This window comes from Battus philenor, unplaced genomic scaffold (assembly GCF_028537555.1).
Source record: "Battus philenor isolate CCGP_79_NKW_IND1 unplaced genomic scaffold, ilBatPhil1.0.hap1 SCAF_30, whole genome shotgun sequence".
Classification (NCBI taxonomy): Eukaryota; Metazoa; Arthropoda; class Insecta; order Lepidoptera; family Papilionidae; genus Battus; species Battus philenor.
Genome location: NW_027181694.1, coordinates 5,625,315 through 5,646,340, shown reverse-complemented (window position 1 = coordinate 5,646,340; position 21,026 = coordinate 5,625,315). Strand labels below are relative to the sequence as shown.

Below are 21,026 nucleotides of genomic sequence, written 5' to 3'. Positions count from 1 at the left end.
TCTCAGTGAAATAGTTATAAGGTAACAATTGTAACTAATTTTATATTTCTAAGCTTCTAAGTTTGTACTTTCTTACTGCCTTTTGTTACTGTTCCTCTCATAAAGTAAATAAATAAATAAATAAGAGTTTCAAACTGAATGATAGTAATGGTTTCAGAAATATTAAGTAACCTAATGATGATATAGTAAGAAAAAACATATTCAAAGTTCAGATTATTATATGTTAAAATTAATTATTATTTACTACAGTGTTCCCCAAACTTTTTTGTGTCGTAGACCCCTTGCCATGTTTTTCCGTGTTGGGTAGACCCCCTACTTACCTGATGTTGATTTCCTGTAAATTTCTAACTGTATTGAAGTTTAGTGTTAAAAACTGAAAGTAAAAACACATGTTAATTTATACATTTATTAATTGAATTTAAATTAAAACTACTCAAAATAAAATTTTGTATTTGTTATGTAAAATATACGTAACATTAAATAAACTATAAATAAAATAATATAAGGAATAAGTCAATATTTTTAGTGAAAAGGATGAACCTGATGCTTTAATAATAAATTATCAATATTTGGCGTCAATTTTGTAAGGGTTAATCTTAAATCTCCTCGGCTAATGATGTCCAGTCTGTGGACCCCCATTTTCATTTCATGGACCCCCAAATTTTTTTTCGCTGACGTAGACCCATTGCAGGTTGACGTATACCCCTTGCAGGCTGTCATAGACCCCTAAGGGTCGATATAGACCACTTTGGGAATCACTGGTTTACTATCTGTCCGTGAAGATTTAACTGCAAGAAGTTATTCGCCTGTACTACAATAGAAAATATAAATTAATATCGTTCTCTTTTCTTTTCTTTAACATTTATATTGTGTATATAATACACTAGAACAGGGGTGACCAACACTCGGCTCGCGGGCAATTACGGTCAGTTTAATATGTTAATGCGACCCGCTTAGCATTTCTAAAATTATTTCATTGACTTTCCGTTAATATATTGTTAGAAAATTAATAATAATAACAAAAAAAATACTAAATTAGAAATAATCAAATATGATCACTGACCAAAATTAGCTGCCTCATATATATACATATATATATGACATATATAATGATTTCTCTTTAATAGATAAATATGTAAGCGCATTGTTTGCGGCAACATCGCTTTCCTTTTGGAAACATAGAGCTGCCACATTTTCTTGCGATTTTATTGTAACGTGGTGAGAGACGTAATCAGGTAAAACAAAACCATGTAACAAGAAGTGTGGCGAGGTATGGGAGGTGATGCGTGAATGTAGTGTGGGTGAATGCTGTATGTTGAATGATAGAAATTGTGAAAGATGAGAAAGCAAAGGCGAAAGTAGGGTAAACATACCTGTCCCGAAAAAAAGACAGGAGAAAGAGTGTATTTTAAATTAAATAAAAACAAATAGATAAATATGAAAATATAAACTAAATTAAAAAATACAATAAAATTATGAAGAAGATATGGGAATACTTTTAAATAAGGCCTTTAATAGATTAAATTGAATTTATAGCTAAGATGGAATGCCTACTACATTCTATCTTTACAATGCTGGGAAAATATTAATTGATTTCTTATATTCATAGTTCTATCATAGACTGTAAACTGTTAAACGAAAATCTCCCGGCGTTTCTTGATACTCGTTTTAAATACCTCAGCTTGTAGTTTCTAGACGATTCGACGCCGGGTAGAGAGGCGAGGTAAAGAAACATTAAACCGACTTGAAGGAAAAACCTCTTTTATATTCTGTACTTTATTTTATCTTATTGCCTGCCTGTTACAGTGAAAGACGTAATAAAGCAGAGGAAACACAATAGAACTTGCATAAATTGCTCTATATACCTAACCTGTCCAATTTTGATGCCGCGCCGTCAGCCCCGACTGGCGCGATCGTTGAACTTGTCCTATGTTCCCTGCGGTCTACTTTGTATTATAATTTGATCGGCCGTCATACTATCATGTTACATTTAAAAAAATCTTTTGTCTTTCAGAGCATTGGCTAACGGCATATGTGTAAGCGGGACGGCTGCTGGTAGCTTTGTCTTTCCTATGCTCATTGAGAAACTGGTGGATACCTACGGACTTCACGGCACTGTACTGCTTTTAGGTAAGTGTGAACATCCTGTAGAGGTTAAGCATAATGCATGGTTTGTTGTGACATACCTTATCCTATCGAAGACACCGCGCAAAATATAATCAAATAAAAAATATATAGTCCAAAAAATCTTCTTAGTAACTTTCACACTATACCGTCTATAATTAAACGGTTTTATTTAGTTCGACCCGTACGGAATTTATTTGTTTATTTATTTGGGTCAAAATAAGAAATTGAAATTTAAGCACCTTCCCGTTGTCAGATTGATCTGAAATTTGGTACACACGTTTAATTTTGATGACAATACAATATAATAAAATCAATAACATTATAAATCTAAGATGGCCGCCGATACAAAATGGCGGATTACGTATTTTTCCTTAACCCCCTCAATATAAAATGAAAGGGCTACACTAGTAAACACGATGATTATGTCAAAATTTAAAATTCAAGATGGACGCCGTTCCAATATGGCGGACTAGGTACATATTTTTCCACAACCACCACAATATGTATATCAAAAAACCGTTTAACTTAAAAGTTTTTTAAATGTATTTATATAGTATCAAACTTATATGCAGGCAAGTTTTTGTAACTTTAACTGTGTGGAACTACGATTTCAGTTACCCTCCGTGACACTGCAGTCCCAGTAACTTTCACTATATGAGACTACGGTTGCGGTAACTCTCTATATGGAACTGCAGTTTCAGTAACTTTCATCTAGTGCAAGACTTCTTAAATTATGGGTCGCGACCCCAAATGGGGTCGCGTAGCAAAATTCTGGGCTCGAGAGATTTTAATGTCAAATATTTATATATACCATTTTATAACATTTTTTGCAATTTTTAATTATAGATTTTTGTATGTTTAAAAACGAATTGTAAAACTTTATATTTTTAAATATATATGTATATTGTTACCTAATAAATAAATCATCAAAAAAATGTTAATTCTTTTTTTATACTTGACTTGGGGTCGTCAAGAAACACTTAATCATAAATGGGGTCGTGAATGACAAAAGTTTAAGGAGCCTTGATCTAGTGCAAGTATGATCTTGGTAGTTTTCACTGTATAGAACTGCGGTCACAGTAACTTTTATTGTGTGAAACTACAGTGTTAATAAATTCGTGTTTAGGCGGCGGTATGCTGCACGTGTGCGTGTCGGCGACGCTGTACCGCGCGCCACCAGTGCCACGACCTGCCACTCCTGTCACCACAACCACCACGGAGAACACGACGCTTCTTCACGACATACAGGAGGGTATAACATTAGTTCTTATAACTTAATCATCAGAGGACAGATCCCGCTCGGAGACGACGCCGTCAGCGCAGGGACGCGCCTCGCGACGGCCCTCCGGTGAATGGTGCTCCCCTACCGTAAACGGGGCCTTCGGAGCTGCGGAAGTTTAGGGTAGGGGCCCTAAACTCCCACTAGCTTCGGCGACTCTGAGGCGGACGATAGTTCAAGGTGGTCTCGAACCATCGTGATAGCACCACGAAGGTTTCGGGGGTAACGTATACACGCATACCCCGGGACGGGCTATCTAAAATGACCCTGACCTGGAGATACCGCGGACTTGACTGGGAGATACCGCGGTCCCCTGTATAGCGCAGAGGGCGATCACCGGAGGGGGGGATTAGTAGGTAGGAATCCCACATACCCCTGTCCTCCCCCCAGAGGCTGAGCATCTTGAACGTCCGGAAGATTTACCCCCCCCCTCCCTGAAACCAAAAAAAAGGCGGTGGGAGGGAACATCGCTCGTGCAATCGATGGATGTTGGAGCCAAAAGGTTCATACGTGGAGACAATGTGCTGAATTTTCTGTAGAACCAGTTGAAAGGGGCAGGAATCCAGCATTTTCTGGTGACCTTTGTATAAGATTGGGATTGACTTTAGTGGACTGTATTTAATTAGAAGGCCTTGGTCCAGAGAATGAATTAATTTATTAAGAATTAATTTTACAAGGAAGGGAAAACACGTGTGCTCGGTGGAGGTAGGGAGCAGAGAGAGCACAGATAAAAACATATTTTACCGATTCGCCAAACCATAGATAAAATCTAAACTAAAACATTTTTTGTTGATACTATTGCCAACAATCTTTTCGCCTTTTAGGTGGATCTCCTACGTTGCGGTTATCAGTTATAGATATTGTATAAAACAAATAGTATTCAACCTCTTTAAAATATGACAATACGGAATGTTATTTAACACCAAAAAAAAAGATACAACGTTATTTGTGGTGTAAATCCTAGTGTTAGGAGGGAATGGGCACGCTTCCCACCAGGTGGACCGAGTGATGGTTAAGATCGCGGAGTCTCTGGATTCGGTTAGCGCAGGACTGGTGATCGTTGCGATCTCTGGTGGAGGCATTGTTCATCAGCTGGGTGTGTTTGGAACTCTTGTGGCTTGAAGTAAAAGGATACCATTATAAGGGAGCAGAGACACGAAAGATGTACCCCACCCATACCATGAACTACGCTGGTGATTTTGGTCCTTTTATTTCCTCTCTCTCTCTCTCTCTCTCTCTATATATATATATATATATATATATATATATATATAAACAATAATAAATATACAGGACGATTGATAATAGAAAAAAATGCTTTAAGGCGATATAACTCTCCATATTAAAAAATCAATTGTTTCAGAAATAATAAATATTAATATTCATGTTATATATTTCAGAGAGATCGTTTTACATAGAGCTGTATTTCCCAACGTGGGGCCCACATCCCACATAACAATTTTATGGTTAAGGAATTCGAAAGTGGACACGCATATATATATATGTATATATATATATATATATATATTTGTTGCAAAAAATATCGTAGACCTTCATTTTAAATATAAAAATTATTATAGCATTCAAGACTTTATTTAATCATAATGTGTGGAACTTGATTTTTTGATTTATATACATGTTTAATATTATAATATACACATCAAGAATTGAATTACATTTTGAAAGAGCAACTGTTGAGTTTCTACCCTGCTTTGATAAGCATCGAGCTGGTGGTACCTTACAGTCCACTTGAATAAAAATATTTTAAATTTTCAACATTGTTGATTAAAGAAATTGCAATGCAGGAAGGTGGTGACAAATGCAATAGGTAAAAATAAAACAAACACTAAAATATAGAAATAAAAGAAATATAGTACTACCAAATATAGTGCAAGAAACAGAATAATATAAGATGATAATTATAAAGAAAATACGTGTTAAATATTAGAAACAAAAAATGTAATGTTGCACAATAAAATAGTAAGGAAACCTAGAATGTAGTGGTTGAGGATGGATGTACGGCTAATGGAATGACAGAGAAAGACTGGGAAAATTGTAGAATGAAAGAAACAGTACGACAGATAAGATGATATATGAAAGAGAAGAATGATAATAATAAAAAATATGAATAAATTACTAGAAATAAAAAGTCCCTGTCCCACACGAGATAGGGGAACGAGAGGTCCCCAACAACAGCGGAGACCATTTAATAATAATAAAAAAAGAAATTACATTTCACGTTTAATATAAACACAGTAATATATAAAATCGTTTACAATCTATTTCAGGAAAAGCGGAACTGAACAAGGACAACAAACTGGCGAACCTGTTCCAGACGGACACGGAAATGACCCTCAATCAAAAGAACGCCCTCATCACAGAAGACGCTAAACGCACAAACTTACTCGCTGAGATCATCCACCCCAGTCTTATCGAGGTATTGCTTCTATACAGGATGATTGATTTTAGACGTAAAAGCTCTTAACACGTTCACTGCGGCTTGAGGTCGATTCAGCCTCATGGTAGACTTTGCACTGGTGCGGCACGTAAAACTCGTGTTTTCTCTCTAGTGCGGCGGCTGTTTACACTCAACCGTATGAGATATGACAAAGACAAATATAGCTTTCTTCATGTCTGCGAAGCATTGACTCAATATTGTAAAAAATATTGATGAACATGAGGCAGAAAAGACCTCAACCGCACTACTAGGAAGTTCAGCTTGAGGCTGATTCGACCTCAGCCGCACCAGCTGAAAGTTCTTCAAAATTGGGCCCGCAGTGAACGTGTTAAATGGTAAAATATATCCAACATTTAATAGTTTCATAAATAATAACTTAAGAATAATATATATTAGCAATTTAAATTCCAAACAGAAATTATACGGGGCAATGCAATCTTACTCAAATTGTTAGTAATAGGATAGTAAAACGAACTAAGAATGTTGTTACACATGAATAAAATGACTTGATTGGTTGATTTTTACATTTTCTTATCGCTTGACTACTTATTTATCTGTTGGAAAGCGACGATGTGGAAAAGGAAGCACGCAGATTTAGTAAGTACCTATTCACACTGACCCTAGTAGGGGAGGCCGGCATATCGTTCAATACTCAGGCTGTACGGATTAGAAACGTCGCGTTGAAAGGCCTGGTATACCCCTATGAAAATTCATAGTGTAAGGGTGGTAAGACTTCCTACTCGCCTAAAGAAAAAAGGGGGATAGTGGGAATAAGTCTTGAAGTAGTACGAACACGTTTCTTCGTTCTATTAGTCGTATTAATGCAGCTTATTTGTATAAACTATGAAGAATATATTAATATGTCTTAGTTATTTATTATTTATATATAACTTTATACCAACAATGAATAGCATACTAACATAGAATACTAACGTAATGATAATATATAGTATAAGTATATCTACAGTGACATAAATATAAATTTAAAAATAACCGGAAGGGATAAATGAATGTTTGAATATATGTATCACAAAAATTAGTCGGATCCGAGTGGTCGGCATACAGCATGCCAGGGTGACAAATATTCGAAATTCGTGCCGAAATTCTGGTAGGTAGTCCTCTAGCTCGTGTAGCGCCCGTGTGCAATGATCCCTGGCGCCCCCTAGGCCTGACCTCCCCCCCCCCCCCCGCTATAACTATTAACTTTGCCGTCGTAACAAGAAAGTTTTGTTCATTCCAACAAGCTATTTTATATGTAGGTATAGCTTACAGTATGGTATTAATTACGGCCTTTCTTATGACGGCAGAGTAACACTCATTGTTTTTATGCCTGTAGCACATCTCTGTTGCGAAACTAAGCGGCAAACCGCGATAGTTGGTGTTTCATCTTGTGTTTTAAGTTTTATGGACAGCGAAATAGAAGCGAAATGTATCGAATTTCTGTTTCTCTGCCCATAGAACTTATAACACAAGGCGCATTTTAACCTCTTCTTACCTAATAGGTTAAAAATATAACATGTGGTAAATTTTAATAATTAGTGCCGCGTAATGGGCATGGCAGCGCCTGTGTGAATTGCACACCCTGCACTATAGGTTAAGCCGCCCTTGAATTAACTTTGGTAAATTTAGCTTCGACGTTGAGGAACCGATATCATATCCGGTAACATTGGAGACTTGGAACATCATGCGTACAAGGCATAATAAATCCCGTAGTGCGATCACTAAACATAGGTGTAAACAGTTTTTCTTGAATAAAACGACTTTCATCTGACTCGTAGAACCCGCTTAGTTGCTGATGACTTTAATGGAATCCTACTACTTATCTAATACTACTATCCTACTACTAATACTAGTAGAAAAGGCTCCCAAAACAATATCCACTCGCCACAAACGTCTGAGCATTTTTTACCACTACAAAACGTAAGGGACGCCCTATCGACCCGCCTCACTCGGATCCGAGTGATGAACCCTAAATGATTTAGAAATTTAAAGAATTATTATAGTTCTTATTACTACATATTACACATACTACACTGTCGCTTGACAAGGTGACGGAATCATCACGATAATATAAACAGTTTATATAGATATTTAAATATGTATATATTGTGGTATATATATATAATTATATTATGTAGTAGCCATTAACATATTTACAGTACCCGGCGCTAAATATTGCACATCGACCTTTGGAAAGAGACAATCGGCTAAATTCGGCTTCTATCGGCTTCTTTATGGTACACATACGTAGTGTGGGACAGAGATAGTATATATAGATGTATAGAGCTCCACAAAAATTACAACTGTACATAATAAACATTATTATTTTTATTTTTATTACATCGTCTTAATTTAACAATAACCTAAAGTCACCACTTATAGTATATATTACTGGAGCAAAATAAAATAATTAAACGTGTTTACATTATGTTTACGTATTTAATTATTTAGGAAAATTACAACTATACATAATAAACATCATTATACTTATTTTTATTTTGATTACAACGTCTCAATTTAGCAATAACCTAAAGTCACCGCTTGTAGAAAAATTGACGTGTTTTATTCAAAGAATAAAAATAATTATCAAAAGAAGCAAATGATACTTGTTGTAACAGCTCCTAATAGATACCGGAATGTTTGTATTTTGTGCGACAGTGATAGCGCTATTAGAAGCCGAAATTAGCCAATAGTCTCTTTTTAAAGGTCGAAGTGCAATATTTATCGCCTGGTACTGTACATATATTCCATAGATATTAGCGTCCGTCCGTGTTTAAAATTGAGTTTATGGATTTTTTTGCTCACGTCTTTGCATGTTACAACATTTACTTAGTTTTTTCATCTATACATTCAATCCTTTTGAGCTAAACTTTTACACCTATAACCATTCATCCTGTATATATATTAGAGGCACTGGAAAGTAATGTCGCTTTCTTATGTTAAATTCACACAACTATATTTTTAATAAATTTTTATTTCTAATCAACAATATATTCAACTTCGTTATCAACAACCTTTTGCCGTCTAGTATACAAATCAATGCCGGAGCGGTAACAAGTCAATCGGTTTTTCTGTAAAATATGTCGACAGAAACGACATTACTTTCCGGTACCCACTAACACAGTGATTCCCAAAGTGTTCTATATCGAATCCCAGGGGTCTATGTCAACCTGCAAGGGGTCTACGTCAGCGAAAAAAAATTTTGGGGGTCCATGAAATGAAAATGGGGGTCCACACACTGGACATCATTAGCCGAGGAGATTTAAGATTAACCCTTACAAAATTGACGCCAAATGTTGATAATTTATTATTAAAGCATCAGGTTCATCCTTCTCACTAAAAAGATTGACTTAATACTTATGTTATTTTATTTATAGTTTATTTAATGTTACGTATATTTTACATAACAGATACAGAATTTTATTTTGAGTAGTTTTAATTTAAATTCAATTAATAAATGTATAAATTAACATGTGTTTTTACTTTAAGTTTTTAACACTAAACTTCACTACAGTTAGAAATTTACAGGAAATCAATATCAGGTAAGTAGGGGGTCTACCCAACACGGAAAAACATGGCAAGGGGTCGACGACACAAAAAAGTTTGGGGAACTCTGCCCTAACATATTCCGTGATGTTCATACAGGTGGCGCGTCCACCCTTGCCGTCGCAGATGTCGGATTCCGAGGACTCCGAGGGTCTGGATGTACTAGGTGTAGTTGGTGAGTAGCATTTCATAATCAAACCCGTTTTAAATTACTATTTACTTTCAGTTAATCTAAGTATATGTTTAATTTCTCGTTATTCGTTGTTTAACCAACCACCGTCCACGGGCGTTAATTCACGCCCGAACATAAATACAGTCGCTGTCCGCGTGTGTGAATTCACACCAATTTTTTTTATTAAAATAATCAAACTTATATTAGAAAAGGACCAATATTTAGCCACTTCCGCACAAGCAGAGGTAGTCGTGCAACAAAGTGCACCGCCCGCTGATAAATGCATATGCGGCAAACAATGCGAATCACACAACTGCGTCGCCAAATCACGACTACCACTGCATATGCGGAAGTGGGTAAATATTGGTCCTTTTCTTACTTAGGATGGACTTCCGCAAGGTAACGCCTGATTCCATTAAATAATCAAACTTATATTTCTACTTTAATACAATTGCATATACTTATTCTTTTAATAAAAATCTTCTAGAATATATATTTATTAGTATTTTTTATTTATTATAAGCATAACTTTCCGATGTTAAGTGCCGCGCGAGATGACGTAATGACTGCGGGCATAAGGCGTTAAAAGCCTTCTTTATCGGGGAACCTTTAAAGGTTAACAATGGTTTTTGACTTGGAAAAACATATGAGAGGATATATGAGTATGTCCTGTACTATATCTATACACCAATACCTCGCTTAGCGTCGTTTCGTTTTGCGTTTTATTCGAAGTTGCGTCGCTGCTTAATTAGTACTAATTTTCACTGTGCGTCGTTCGATTTTCGAGGTTGCGTTGTTTTGGGTTCGTGTTTTAATTTTTTTTTTAATTTTCCTCTTTTCTAAAAGATGGCAACACTTTTGCTTTTAATTGCGCCATGCCACCAAAACTCGGGGATTCCCTTTCTAACTTAAATCAACGCAATTTTAATACAGTTTTATGTTCACTCTTGTTGTAATGTAGTGTGTTGTGCTTTTTTAAAAGAGAATAATAAATTAACTTAATTTTAACGTGTTGTTTCTTGTTACAAAAAAAGTAAATATTTTTCCAATATTTATTGGCAGAGTTATATTATTTTTGTTTTTTAAATGTTTACTTTGTTCAGTTTTCTTTATAAAAAGTAGTATTTTCGTAACCCTGGAACCTATCTTCGATCTTTACATGGTTTGCTATAGAAAATCTTAATTCACTTTGCGGCGTTTCAATTTGCGTCGTGTTTTTATGGAACGTAACCACAACGCAAAGTGAGGTATTGGTGTACTATATCCTGGACTATGGTTAAGGCTATGTTCGAGATCAATCGACGATCGAAAGTAACAGTGCAGGGTTGGTAAGTTTTGAGAGACAGTAGGAGAGTCACATAGGCTGCAGAGCAGACGACCCTTTGCGCAAGAGTAGAGTACATCCACCCATAAAGAGAACTGACGGCATTTGTTAGATCTTCGGAAGAAGCTGGATGCAGAAATCAACCAGTTGGATATCTATAAGTAACGGGTACATCCAGTAGTGGATATATTAAATAATAAGTACTACATAGATTGTTTGTAAGAAAGGGACCAATATTTAGCCACTTCCGCACATGCAGTGGTAGTCGTGCAACCCGCCAGCCCGCTGATAAATGCGTATCCAGCAAACAATGCGAATTACACAACTGCCACCGTCAAATTACTCAACACGTGTTTAACTCCTCTACGGGGCATCTTCAGAAGTTATGTTACACCGATTAGTGCCAAACACAGAGTCACTGACTAAATATTGGTCCCTTTCTTACTTAGGAAGGACTTCCGTAAGGTAACGCCTGATTCTATCAAATATATTGTTTGGTTCAGGGTTACCACGCGAGGTAGCCAGACTACGGCTTCGACCCACCAGGTCCTCGTCAATCCTGCACTCCGTGGAAGATCTGTCCACTGACAGTACTTGCGTATACAAAGCCAGCAGAAGAAAATTGAGCCGGTAAGAAACATCTCTATATCGAAAATCATTCTACTACGGAAATCGCCCAATCAACCAATAGTACGTCAAACATTAATCTCCAGTGTCGTCTCGCTCGCACAGTACCAATACGCAGACCTGCGCGGGCTCACTCACCCACGAGTTGTACTACCCAAAATGTATATAGCGGCAAAATAAAGAAGTCGAATGAAGCAAAGAACAAAGAAGCGCAGGAACAATCCAGAAGAGAATCAAGAACCAAATCGACTAGCGATATTGAATATAGCGTTTCTTTTACTCAACGCACTTATTAAAAGCCCCATGTATTTATTCGAATCTGTGATTTACTACAATAAGTTGTAATTATTTACTACTAAACTAGTAATAATAAGTAGTAATGTTTTGATTCTAAAAATATACATGAATAAATATTCATTTATTAATTTTTTTTTAGATCTTTGTACATTCGCCCGCCTCTACCGAGTCGTCTTATTCAAAACAAGCTGGTAGAACCGACGAATGACGTGAAGAAAGAAGAAGAAGTACAGAAGGAGATCATTACGGACGTCGAAGAGGCGAAGAAAGATGGATGCGTTGATAAAATCTCAAGGTAAGTAAGATGATAGATAAGCGTCAAGCCATCTGTTCTTTATTCTTTAGCATGATTACGTCCTCCCCATACTATTTACGTGGTTAAAAGGTTAATGTTTAAAGTTTATTGCTGATAAATGAGGTTATTCTGAAAACAGAGTGACGCATTATTGTTTATTTGAACCATATATCTATATAGTCTAGAGAAATTGTCTAATAAAACGACATTCAAAGCTTATTATTTAAATTGTTGATTCCATTTAAAAGTTCATTCTGCAATATTTTAAATTATCACAACATCTCAAATGTCAACTGCTTTACCGACCGGCGACCGCAATGGACGCCATCATAACACAATTGTTAACAGCGCCATCTATGAAGTGTCAAGGTTAAACAGGTACTGCTTTACCGACATTAAATAAGCGCGGCGCAATGCAAAATAGAATTATTAAAGAAACTAGTCCTGTTTATATCTTTAACGTCTATAACACATGGCCAGGAAAACTTGTAGGAAGCAATTTAAATCTAGCTTATTTCGTCTCCTTAACTAGGTCATGTGTCTTTGTGATCGAACCTAGATAGCCAGTACGTGTTCTATAGAGCCTGTCCTTAGGGCACGAGATAATATACTTGACTGAAAATTCTAAATCGCATATTTGTATGTACAGAAATCCTGGCTATAACAAAATATATTTTTAAAATGAGAAATGCTCACATGGCGAGGGGAACGAGGGTTCCAAAAAGGAGGGCTGTCTTTGTGATCGAACCTCGCCAGCCGGTGCGTGTTCTACAGAACCTTCGGGCACGAGATAATATACTTGACTGAAAATTCTTAATCGCATATTTGTATGTACAAAAATCCTGGCTATAACAAAATATATTTCTGAAATGAGAAATGCCCACATGGCGGGGGGAACGAGGGTTCCAAAAAGGAGGGCTGTCTTTGTGATCGAACCTCGCGAGCCGGTACGTGTTCTACAGACCCTAGGGGCACTAGATAATATACTTGACTGAAAATTCTAAATCGCATATTTGTATGTACAGAAATCCTGGCAATAACAAAATATATTTTTGAAATGAGAAATGCCCACATAGCGGGGGGAACGAGGGTCCCCAAAAAGGAGGGCTTAAATAAAACACGATACTTTTAGAACTCATTAATCCTTGGCGTTCATTATTTTCAACATAAGTAAGTCCACAGCTGGACATAGGTCTCCTCGATAGACTTAAAGCTTTAACATCTGTAAAACATGGTCATGTAGGTTTAACTGTTAAACTTAAATCGGCAGATACCTGGATGTATCGCTGCTGAAGTCCTGGAGGTTTGGGCTGCTATGTGCGTCTGTTGCTCTGATGTCCTGTGGATCTCCTTATGCGCTTTACTACTTGCCAGCGTACACCGTCGCGGCCGGACATAGCAAGTCTGCTGCAGGTAACTACAAGCTGGGAAATAACTAATTATGGGAATAAATGGATTTATTCCATTTATTCTCACAATATCAACCTACTACACAACCTTATTCCCAGATTTGTAACACTTATAATCAATCAAATGTAGAATTATCCGAATTGGACATTCTAAGAGATTCTAAATTTGCTTTCAGGGATAAAATATTTAAACACTTTTCGTAAAGATATTTTTTTCTGTATTATATTTGTTATCTAATATATAAAATTTCCATATCACAATGTTAGTTACCGTACTCCTCCGAAACGGCTTTACCGATTTTTACCAAATTTTATATGCGTATTCAGTAGGTCTGAGAATCGGCTACTAGCTATTTTCCATACCCCTAAGTGATTAGGGTGGTCTACCCCTAAATTTTTTATTTTATTTTTTATATAATTTTTTTAATAATACGGCATACAAAAATACATACAAAACTAAATTTTCACTCCTCTACGATCAACCCTTATTTTTTATTTGTTAGTTAAAAACGTTTTTTTTTTGCAAAGTTGTTGTTTATAGTTAATTTGACATACAGTATCCGGCGACAGATATTGCACATCGACTTTTGTAAAGAGACAATCGGATAATTTTGGCTTCATAGAGCACTATCTCTGTCTCACACTACCTATGTGACGTTTTGTTAGTCATTGTATTTCGTGCGACAGAGATAACGCTCTACGAAGCCAAAATTAGCCGATTGTCTCTTTCTAAAGGTCGGTGTGCAATATTTATCGTCGGGCACTGCACCAAGAGATTCTTCCAAGCACTGGTAGTTCTTGAAGATGGTGACAATACGATGTCCAAAGTAGAATTATATAAATCGATTAAACTCGAACTATTTTTATAAACAAATCCTTAAACACTTCGGATCGGTGCTCGCCGGTCAAAAAACTTTACCCACAGTTGAGCATCCACTTTAGTGGAAAGTCGTAATATGAACCGAAAATATGAAGTAATGTCCGCTTGTAATGTTAAAGATAAAAGATAAAACACGTTTATTGAACTTAGGAACTTTTAACAGAACTTTAACCTTGCGGTCAAACATCATACGCTTGCTGGTTATTTGTTCTACGCGCCATTATACACAGATTACTATAATCGTATTCACCTTCCAGGTCATCTGGTGGCGATAAGTGCTGTGCTAGACCTTTGTGGGCGTCTTGGACTAGGCTGGCTCTGCGACCTGCATCTCTTCTGCAGGAGGAAAGCGTACATCTTGAGGTAACTAACTTTTATAAATACTATAGTCCAACACTTTGTAGCTTCCATTCTAGTACCTACCTTTTGTTATGTGTCATAGTGTGTAAAAACTTCAAGGCGTTTTGTTGACAAATAAGCTATATATTAGGGGGATCGGAAAATAATTTTGTTTTTGTCGAAATATTTTACAGAAAAAATACATTAAAAAAACTTTTAAGTTAAACGGATTTTTGATACCCAAATTGTGGTTGTTGTGGAAAAATATGTACCTAGTCCGCCACATTGGAACGGCGTCCATCTTGAATTTTAAATTTTGACATAATCATCGTGTTTTACTAGTGTAGCCCTTTCATTTGATACCCATATTGAGGGGGTTAAGGAAAAATATGTAATCCGCCATTTTGTATCGGCGGCCATCTTAGATTTACAATGTTATTGATTTTATTATATATAGTATTGTCATCTAAATTAAACGTGTGTACCAAATTTCGGATCAATCTGACAACGGGAAGGTGCTTAAATTTCAATTTCTAATTTTGACCCAAATAAATAAACAAATTCCGTACGGGTCGAACTAAATAAAACCGTTTAAAAAGCGATTGATTTGTTACCGCTCCGGCATTGATTTGTATACTAGATGTCAAAAGGTTGTTGATAACGAAGGTGAATATATCGTTGATTATAAATAAAAACTTGTCGAAAATGTAGTCGTGTGAATTTAACTTACAGCGACATTACTTACTGGTCCCACTAATACAACGTGAAGGTAATTTCGAGACAGTTCTATACGGAGTGGGGAGTCCCCACATTAAAAACATTTTCTTTAATATTCATTTACTATTTTGTGAATTATCAGATTTTAGGAATAGTGTCTTAATCCTTATTGAAAAGTCTGTCGTGCGAAGTAAAAACGAGTCTGATGTCTGATACCATCAACTGTATGTGTGCTCACCAGGGAACTCTCAAATCTGGCTTAGAAATTTAAGATCGAGTACTTTCTGCACCATGCCATCTGGAAACTGGGTTCAAAAAAATGATTAACCTATCAGTTCCAACATTCTGAGCGATGAAACACTATTCTTTTTTTTTGTCATACAATTCGTTCAAGAATTTCGCCTCTACAGACGATTTACTGTGATGAATGCAAACAGCCCAACTGTGGGAAGCTATACGATATTATTTCCACAAGTGTTCCCACAAGCGTTTATGGAACAGCCAGTTTCACTTCGTACAACAGTGTTTCGTTTATAGTATGATAAACCTTCTCTACTCCTAAACGTACTTTATTAAATAACCATAAATTAGAATATTATTCTTATAGCTAAGAAACGTGGTTTTACTGGTCTTCTCTGGAGAGCTCAATGTTGCACAACGAGCGGTGATGAGGGAGTGATGAACAGAAATGAAGAAATCCGTGGCCTAGCCAAAGTAACCGTCGTGGTCCAGCGAATTGGCTAGTCAAAGTGGCTATAAAGTTCTGAAGTGAAAACCACGGATCGGAAATGGTCGTCTAAAAGCGTTGAACACTGGCTGATTCTAGGGTCGTAGAAAATCTAGCGTCAGGTTTATATCGAGACATCTATAGATATCCTAAATCCATAAATTCATATATAAGGATTGATCTGTTAGGGATAGGGAAATAAATTCGTTTATTTTTTCTTTGTTTCCATGTCACGTCACAATTTCGTCTAGAAACGTCTATTAAAATTTGTCGGAATGGCTTTCTAACAACGCTTGATACATATATCACAGAAAAAACACTAGATGGCGCGAAAATACAAAATAGGTGTCGATAAAACTGCATACTGTTGCAAGCGATGCAACTAGATGGCGTTGTCGTCAATTGATTTTAATCTGATATGATGATTCATTTGTAAAATGTTTTCCTAGTATCCTGGTGGCGGGCGCTGCGGTGTTGACTCTCCCCAGCCTGACATCCTGGTGGGCTCTGGCGATCGCCTCAGGTAACCAACTTTATCTTTAATAAGAAAGGACCAATATCTAGCCACCTCCGCACATGGCACACCACCGTGCCATCCGTGGAGGGGTGAAACACGTGTTGAGTGAATTTACGGTGGCGGTTGTGTAGTTTGCATTGTCTGTCGCATGCGCATTTACGAGCGGGCTGGCGGGCGGTGCACTTTCATGCACGACAACCACTGCATGTGCGGAGGTGGCTAGATATTGGTCCTTTCTTATTTAGGATGGACTTCCGCAATGTGACGCCTGAATCCATTAAACTTTATCTTTATTCCATGCTTTGACCTAATCTTCCCATTTTAAACGAAGAATCTTGCGTTTGAGCCTTAATTTCGACCCTTTGGAGTTTTTGGGACCGTTTACTTTCTGAATATATTCTCCGGTGGGGTAATATCCTGTAGGAACAGGGGAATCCCACGCCAGAGGTCTCCATATTTACATCGGGTGTAAGAGAACACTATAATATTTCTGGCTTTGTGATTGGCTGTCGGTTTTCATTGATTTAATATTGTTTCCATAGTTTTATAAACTCGATATAAATACGGGCTAAACTTGATAAATATACACACTTCTACTTAGGACTTCACGTTGTCATTACAGTACCCCGCGATAAATATTGCACATCGACCTTTGGAAAGAGACAATTGGCTAATTTCGGCTTCGTAGAGCGTTACCTCCGTCGCACAAAATACAAACAGTCCGGTATCTATTAGGAGCTGTTACAACAAGTATCATTTGCTTCTTTTGATAATTATTTTTATTTTTTGAATAAAATATACCAATTTTTCTATAAGTGGCGGCTTTAGGTTATTGCTAAAATGAGACATTGTAATAAAAATAAGTATAATGATATTTATTATGTACAGTTGTAATTTTTCTAAATAATTAAATACGTAAACATAATGTGAACATGTTTTTAAATTTATTTTATTCCATAAGCCGAAATTAGCCGATTGTCTCTTTCCAAAGGTCGATGAGCAATATTTATCGCCGAGTACACATAATAGATACTACACAAGATGATTGTTTCTGTACGTTTGCAGTCAATCAAAATACTGTAAGCCCTAGCCAAAAATTAATCGTTTTAGAAATAATGAAAAAAATAATAATACTAAATGTTAAAATTAATTATTATTTATTATCTGTTACTACAGAATTTGTACTGACATAAATTATTAATCTGTCACGTTTCAATAAAAAAAAATCGATGTAACATATTTCACAGTGATCACATTAAAACGGTTATTGGAAATCGGTGTACAAATTTTAAAGCTTTTTTTTTTGACAAATGAGTCATATGTTCACTCCTTTTAATTAATTATAAAATGAACATATGAAATGTTATTCGTTTTATGGTCCATGTGCAATATTTATCGCCGGGTACTGTACTTACTAGACCTGCCGGCTCTAGAAAGTATATCACAATTTCATCATCATTTGATCATCAGTTCAATGCTGGACATAAACCTCTTTCATAGATATCCAGTTGCCGGGTTCGGAATATTGATTCTTTTGAGAAACTTGATAAATACTTCTTTAAGTTTAATTATATAATCTTTTTCTCTTATGACTCTAATACAATAATATACCTTATAATGGAGATACAGGTTAGGTAGGCAATGTTAGAGACAACACCTAACGAGCTGGAGCACAAAAATTAAAACGCTCGGATGTAAGATAGACACAGTTTATTTTAAAAGTCATCCGCCTACAACTTGAGACACACCAACGCCGTAATAAATTATTTGTCATGCGAATGAAATAATTTTAACATAAAACTTTCATCACTCATTGGTTAATATTAAACATTGATTCAAAATTGATATAAGATAGTATTAAATTCCATATTCCATCACAACACTAAAAATTTAATACAAATTCACAAAACAACAACACATATGTCACTTGACGCCGTTCGCCATTATTATATTTTATATTTTTCGGCGCGAGACGCGATTTTGACAACCGCCTACAAATTATACGCCGCGCGTTCTTAGTTTTTGCGCATGCGCAGAAACGATGGATTGACAGATAAGCGAAAGCATTTTGACAGCTGTCATTATTTCGCTACAAACTTATCGGTTAATCTTGCTTTAATATATTCATGTGATGATTACAGGAGCTTATGGACTGTGTTTGGGATGTTGGTTCCTGTTGGTGCCAGTTTTGCTGGCGGACGCCTTCGGGACCGCGAGGATCGCCTCCTCCTATGGTTTAGTGAGGATGTTCCAGAGCTTAGCCGCTGTGTCTGTACCACCGACAGCTGGTAAGCATCCATTTAAAGCCTTTTGTACCAACTTAGATGACAGTGTGAATATTAAATTTTCTATTTTTCGTCCGAATTGTGTTTATAACATACAAAGCAAGGAATAAAAATTGATAAATAAACCCAAATATATCGTAAAATTGTGTATTACACTCGTGTTGTCCATCGCAATGGCTAGCGCTTGAATTAATGGCATTGTGATCGAGTAGCGGTTTGAATTTCAACGCCTACCCTCTTTTTATTTATTTTATTACTAAAAAAGGGACTAATATATAGCGACCAATCGATTTAACATCTGAGGATGCCCCGTGGAGGTGTGAAATACGTGTAGAGTAGATTAACGGCGGTAGTTGTGTTTCGCATTGTTTGCCGCACGTGCATTTATCAGCGGGCTGGCGGGCGGTGCGCTTCATTGCACGACTACTGCTGCATAGCGGAAGTAGTATCTATTAGTCTCTTTCTTAGTTAGAATGGACTTCCACGAGTTAACGCCTGAATCTATTAGACATTTTATTACTATTATGGGATTCTTCCTAGAGATGGTAAGTCTTGAGGAAGTAACAACATGAAGTTCTAAGCAGAAGTGTGTGTATTCATTTGAGCTCTGCCTTTATTTATACCAAAATAAATGAACAATTTTATTTCTGTGGGATTCCCCTTTTCGGTGCGCCGCTGTCGATGACGTCATGTTGCCCCTACATTATAGTCTAGTGCATGTACCCATGTCAGGGAAAATTATTGTTGCCTTAGTAACTGGCCAATCACTTGTTATTCAGTGATAGTAATATACGAGTATATCTCTTTATTCCAATAACAATTTACTACAGCAATCGTTATTGAGCTAATGTGAAAAATTCGTGTATACGGTGTACTTTATAAATTTTTCGCGTATTTATTCCTTATTCACTGTATGTATATGTTTTATTTTGTATTTACAATACTCGGCTATAAATATTTCACATCAAACTTTGGAAAGACAATCGGCTAATTTCGGCTTCGTAGAGCACTTTGTTTTAACAATTACTTTTAAAATTTACTTAATTTTTTTTGCTCACGTTTTTGCATGTTACAACAGTGTTTACTTAATTTCTTTTTAAATATATCCTAACTTAAATCCTAAATTATTTATAATTAAATTGAAATCAACTATTTTTTTTTTTTGGAATCACTGATGTCTTATTTTTAATGGCGCCCTAACTTTGTCCAGTTTTTAAGATTGTTTCATTCGGCCACTTCCTCATCTCTGCTCCATATTGTCATCCTCAGGTTGTTCGCCAGTATCTATGCGATATTATTGAATCTTGTGATCGCGTCTTGAGTCTCGTCTGTGCAATACACACACTAATTCGTGTGACGTGATGGACACTGTTGTACAGCCCGAGGTTGTCTGTTGTTGTAACAACAATTACCGCCTCGATCTTTAGCCCCTGAGCCTCGTGGATGGATAGCATCCTTGAACCTGTCTCTTTATCTTGTCTAATAATAACTTGTTTTCAGGACTGGTGAGAGACATAACCGGAGGCTACTCTTGGTGCTTCTACGGCATGGGATCCTGCATGGTATTGGGTTCAATTCCCGTCATCGCATTTCATATCACCACTAAAAACGAAGATAACGAGTCATCAGTCGATTGAAGTACATAAATGTGTAATTATAAATTTATCAAAGCGAATACATGAATATAAATTCAAACTTAAAACTGTTCCAATTGGAATTAGTTTATATTATACATGTATTATCATAAATATAACTATTATAAAACTATCATTAATAGTAACTAAAATATTTTACGTATGAATTACTTTAACAATGATTTGATATTATATACTCATAAATAAACTCACATAAAATCCTAATGTGGCAGCTAATATCATTGAAATATTAAAATTAAAGGTTCCCATACCTTTGTCTTGTATACAATATTCAAAAAGTTGCTGGCCAGTGGACCCCCGTAACACAAAACATGCGTTGATATTTTGTTTTGTTGATGTTCCAAATACGGATTAATTCGAAATGAAAATTTG

The 21,026-nt window shown here is 36.2% G+C and overlaps 1 protein-coding gene across 1 annotated transcript in view; it reads left to right on the top strand.

Moving 5' to 3' along the window:
- Positions 1–20,636, top strand: part of LOC137927282 (monocarboxylate transporter 12-like) — a 34,532-nt gene extending 13,896 nt beyond the window's left edge. Inside the window, exons 8-19 of the mRNA XM_068771065.1 lie at positions 2,015–2,130; positions 3,254–3,379; positions 3,587–3,589; positions 5,695–5,843; positions 9,510–9,585; positions 11,410–11,536; positions 11,970–12,125; positions 13,396–13,538; positions 14,672–14,777; positions 16,647–16,720; positions 18,856–19,002; positions 20,500–20,636. Coding sequence (XP_068627166.1) covers positions 2,015–2,130; positions 3,254–3,379; positions 3,587–3,589; positions 5,695–5,843; positions 9,510–9,585; positions 11,410–11,536; positions 11,970–12,125; positions 13,396–13,538; positions 14,672–14,777; positions 16,647–16,720; positions 18,856–19,002; positions 20,500–20,636 — 1,360 coding nt within the window. The remainder of the gene's footprint in view (positions 1–2,014; positions 2,131–3,253; positions 3,380–3,586; positions 3,590–5,694; positions 5,844–9,509; positions 9,586–11,409; positions 11,537–11,969; positions 12,126–13,395; positions 13,539–14,671; positions 14,778–16,646; positions 16,721–18,855; positions 19,003–20,499) is intronic.
- Positions 20,637–21,026: the final 390 nt, after the last annotated feature.